The following is a 4,537-nucleotide window of genomic DNA, read 5'->3' on the forward strand; positions in this document are numbered from 1 at the left end:
GCAGCAGCCGGCTTCCCCAGGTAGACAGGACCCTCAGTGGGTGGAACACTGGCAGGGGTGGGGAATCTACTTGGTACAGGGTATCGGTACAGCCCCGTGGGCCCGAGAGGTACGCGCGGGGCAATCACAGGCATGCGCGTCAGGCTGGCAAGTGGCACGGCTGCGACTCCACCGGGTAGGTAAGGCCTGTACATGCCGCCACGCACCATGGGTCGCAGGACTGAGGCAGGCTGCGTGGTGATGGGCAGTGTTGCAGCAATTGGAGTATTGATGGTCGAGTAGATCATGCCATCGGCCGCCCGCACGGTGGCTGTGGATGGCAGCAGCTGTCTGACTGCTGCGGCCTGGCCAGCTGTAGGCCGGTACTGGGCCAGGCTTCCAGGACTACCCTGGCCCTCTGGGAAGGTGGGGTTCCCAAGGAGGCCAGGTCTCAGGGGAGCCAGGCCCTGTGGGGCACTGAGCCCGGGCTGGGGCTGATACTGCATGAGGTCGGGGCCCCCAACACCGCTGCCGTGCCTCCCTCCATACTGGTCCATGGAGTTGAGGGCCGCACACATACGACTTATCTCACGCGCTGTGGTGGCGCTGTACTGGGCCAGGCTGGCCTCCTGGAAGCCAGCTGCATCTCCCCGTGGGCCATACCTGTGGTCCGAGTAGATATTTGACACTGAGCTGTAGCGCCGCATGGGAAGCGGGTGAGTCAAAAGGTCTGTGGGGTGACGCAGGTCAGTGAATGAACCGTACTGCAAGCCCTGCCCAAGGTAGCGGCCATCTGCAAAGCCCAGGCTGTAGGAGTGCTTCAAGGAGCTGAGGTCCATGGCTGAGTCTCGCCCTGGGCCCTGGAAGAGCTGCCCAAACCTGTGGGCATGATAGTTTAGGCCGGCCTCAGCCAGATTAGTGTCAGACATAGAGGAGTACAGCCTGCCAGGGAGGCCCTGTGGGTAGGGCCTCTGCTCGTCATGGGGGCCAGGTGCCCCGATCACCTGAGCCCGGTAGGTGGGGGGCTCGGGAGGTTCTGGGTCCCGGGGACTGTAGAAGGGGCCGCTGCTTTGGCCAGGTGGGGCAACTTCTGCCACACTCCTCTCAGGTGCACTTGGGGTGGCGCGGAAGCTGCCCGTGCAGCTGCTGCCAAACGGGAACTTGTAGACCATGTCGCAGCATGCCAGCTGGCTCTCTGGCCTCATCCCCGTGAGGTCTAGGGCCCCTGCCGGCTCCTCTGGGAGCAGTGTGCTCACGGTGCCTGCTGCACCTTCGCCCACCTGCACTACCACTGTGTGCGGCTTCCTGGTGCCTGGCAGGGCGTGCGACCGCAGCTCTGTAGGGGCGGCCCGATGGGGTTCAGTACCAGGCTCTGGCACTGGGCCCGACTTGAGGCCAACACTTTGGGCCGGGCCCACCTGAGTGATCAAAACGTCCCTTCTGGCCAGAGGTGCTACCTGGTTGGACAGGTTATACCTGGCAAACTTAGTCTCCCGGGGTCTTCCCCGAGGCCCACCACGATACGGCGCGGTCTGGACGGCCTGCTCTACCTGCTTGACCTGGGCTAGGCACACTGGGCTCCCTGCACCCTGGCCAAAGTCAAGCCGGGTCTGGAAGGGGTCTCCATAGACCACAGGCTGCTTCTGCTGAGCCATGAGCACAGAGGAGGCCATGGTGATGCTCACGGTGGTGGCGGTGCTGAGGAAGGCATGTGTCTGCTCCTGGGCATTGAGGTTGATCACCAGAGGCTGCACAGCAGTTGACTGGCGTCCTGGGACTGGATCCAGAGCCAGGCCGTACTTCCTCGCTTCCACGGCCAGAGAGGTCAGGTCCATGCCCTGGTCGGTGAGGATGATGGGCGTGGGCTTGACGGCAGTGCGAAGGTCTACCACGGCACTGCCCGGGGCTCTGGGGCCAGGCTCAACCCTAGACGTTCCAGGGACGGAGGAGATCCGGCACAAGGAGATGTTCTCAGCAGGCAGGGCGCCCCAGCCATACACTGCCAGGGGCCCATCTGCACCAGCGCTGGGTGCCCTCGGGAAGCCAGGGGGCCCAGGTGGCTCAGGGGGCTGAGACTCACTTGGAGGTGTTGTCTGGCTGTAGCTGTGGGTGATGGGCTGGGTGTCAACAGGTGAGCACACTGGGGAAGTGGAGGCACTGGCATGGACCATCTTGGTCTGGCTGGAGGCATCTGATGCCAGGGTGATAACCATGAACGGGGCATCCTGAGAGGACTGCTGCCATACCAGGTGAGGCGTGCTGGGTCGATGTGGCGTTTGTGTGCCCTGAGCCACCGTGGGTGTCGGTGCAGGGGCACCAGGGCTCCGTGGTGTGTCCGAGGCAGGGGTCAGGCTTGGCGTCTGTGTAGAGAACTCTGCGGTGGCCCTTGGGCCCAGCTTGCCAGGGGAGAATGTGGGACTCTCTGAGGGAGAAGATGGAGAAAGAGGGGGGCTGGAGCCCGCAAAGTAGGGATATCCCCCGGAGGTCTGTGGGGGGCCACTCTCACCCTCACTCATGCCCAGGGGCTTCTCTCTGGTAGCCCGCCCACTGACAGCTGGGCCACGGGGGGCTTGGGGTAGCTCCTCAGTTTGAGACCCATAGTTTGCAGTGGCCGGGCTCTGTCCATAGCCATGGCCAGCGAAAGAGGGTGAAAGGCTACGCTCCGAGGCTGCTGGGGAAGTCGGAGCCATGTACCCTCGTGGCAGGCCAGCCGGACTAGGGGTCACAGCCATGGAGGCCGAGGCCCCGAGGCCCTGGGCAAAGCCTATGCCTACTTCCTTGGAGGTGGAGCTGGGGGAGGCAGGAGTGCTGTGCAGCTTGACGGGGTCCTGAGGCTCTTTTGCAAAATGCTGAGTCACACGGACATCAGGGATGACTCGGCCCCCGCTGCTGTCTGAGGTGGTGGAGGTGGCGAAAGACACAGGGGCAGCGAGCTGGGTGGGACTGGTACCAGGGGTGAGTGGGCCGCCATTCTGTTTCATCGGGTCCATGTACGCGCTCTCGGCGTTCAGAAACTGCTTCTCCTTCTTCTTGTCCTCAGCAAAGGCCAGGTCCCGCGAGGAGGCCTGGTGCATTCGGGCGATGCTCTGGGACGTCTGGAGGATCTCCTGGTACACGGCTGCTCCCAAGCCGGCTGGTGTGCCCTCCGCGGCCGGCTGAGCAACCCCGCTGTAGTCGCGGTCTGGGCTGTCCTGGTATTCAAAGGAACCCTGAGCCCGGGGAGCTACGGGCTGAGAGGGACCACTGTGGGGCCCGCGGCCCACTGCCGCCTGGCCCTGTTGCCGCTGAAGCAGCTCGGCCTTCCGCATCATCTCCTCATAGGCCTCCTCAGCGCTCTTGAGGGGCCGGCCGGAGCTGGGGGTTGTGGCGCTGCCCGAGGGGGTCTCGGTTGGAGAGTAGAGGGACATGAAGGTGGGCAGGTTGTACTCGCTGCCCGACTTGTAGAGCCGGCCGGGGCCCCCCTCCGGGGCCTCAGCCTCCGAGTCGAGGGAAGGTGAGGGCGAGTACTCGGAACAGGAGGAGCGATGGAGCTCCTCCATCTCGGCCGCCTGCCTCAGCTCCTCCGTGGGCGAGGCGTCCTCGATGGGCGACAGGTTGCTGGGCGGGGTCTTGGAGCGCTCGCGCCGCCGCTGGGCCCGCAGCTCCTCCTTGTCCCGCCGGGTCTTGCGGGCCGTGCTGCGGATGCGCTGCTGCTCCACCTCCCGCATCTTCTCCTGCTCCCGCAGCAGCTCCTCCTCCTCCCGCAGCTCCTCCTCCTCCGAGGAGTCCTCGATGGTGGGCAGCAGGGGCCCATGCGAGCGGTGCCGGGCCTTGCGCTGCTGCTTGGCTTCCTCCAGCCGCTGCCGGCGGCTGGGGCTGCTGTCGCTGTCCTCCTCCAGCGAGGACAGGGAAGTGGGCGAGGTGCCCGACGTGTAGCTGGGCGTGGAGGCTGGCAGCGTGGATGAGTGCTCCCCACGGGAGCGGTCCTCGGGCGAGCCTGTCAGGCTCTCCATCTCCAACTCTGGCTCCCGGTCCAGGCTGGGGTCGGGGCCTGGGCCCATGTCCAGCTCATGGCCATAGCTGCCCGTGCTATTGAGCTCGATGGTCTTGAAGCGGCGGAGCCCACCCTGCAGGGCCCCAGCAGTGCCGTCTACGTCCTCTGCAGGGCCTCCTTCGGACAGCAGTTCCTCGTAGCCCGTGGTGGCGTTGTGGGGCAGGCGCCTCTTGGGCAGTGCTCCCGGCTCTTGGCTGGGCTCGGGCCGGGGCCGGGGGCCACCCTTCTGGGAGGCGTGTTTGGCGGGGGCGGCCTCATTCTCCTCCAGGTTGTCTTCCTCCGCGCTCATCTCCAGGATCTGCCGCCGCATGAACTCCTCGTCGGTCAGGTCTGCCGCCCGGGCCGGGGGCTGGGGCGGGAGGGGGGACAGGCCACCTTCACTGCTGTCCTCCACGTAGTCGTGCCTCAGCTGGCTCCCGAAGTCGTCGGAGGACTCTGCTGCATCCTGCTGCTCCCCCCGGCGCCCCCACTCTGTGGAGTCTTCTTCCTCCAGGATCTCCTCCAGCTCCTCATCGGAGTTGAAGG

At 65.5% G+C, this 4,537-nt stretch overlaps 1 protein-coding gene across 1 annotated transcript in view; it reads right to left on the minus strand.

The window, feature by feature from the left end:
* The window catches only part of BSN (bassoon presynaptic cytomatrix protein), a 37,814-nt gene that overhangs the window by 12,277 nt on the left and 21,000 nt on the right, over positions 1 to 4,537 (minus strand). The window contains 1 exon segment of the mRNA XM_010851960.1: positions 3 to 4,536. Coding sequence (XP_010850262.1) covers positions 3 to 4,536 — 4,534 coding nt within the window.

Source organism: Bison bison, unplaced genomic scaffold (genome assembly GCF_000754665.1).
Source record: "Bison bison bison isolate TAMUID 2011002044 unplaced genomic scaffold, Bison_UMD1.0 scf7180017864304, whole genome shotgun sequence".
Taxonomy (NCBI): domain Eukaryota; kingdom Metazoa; phylum Chordata; class Mammalia; order Artiodactyla; family Bovidae; genus Bison; species Bison bison.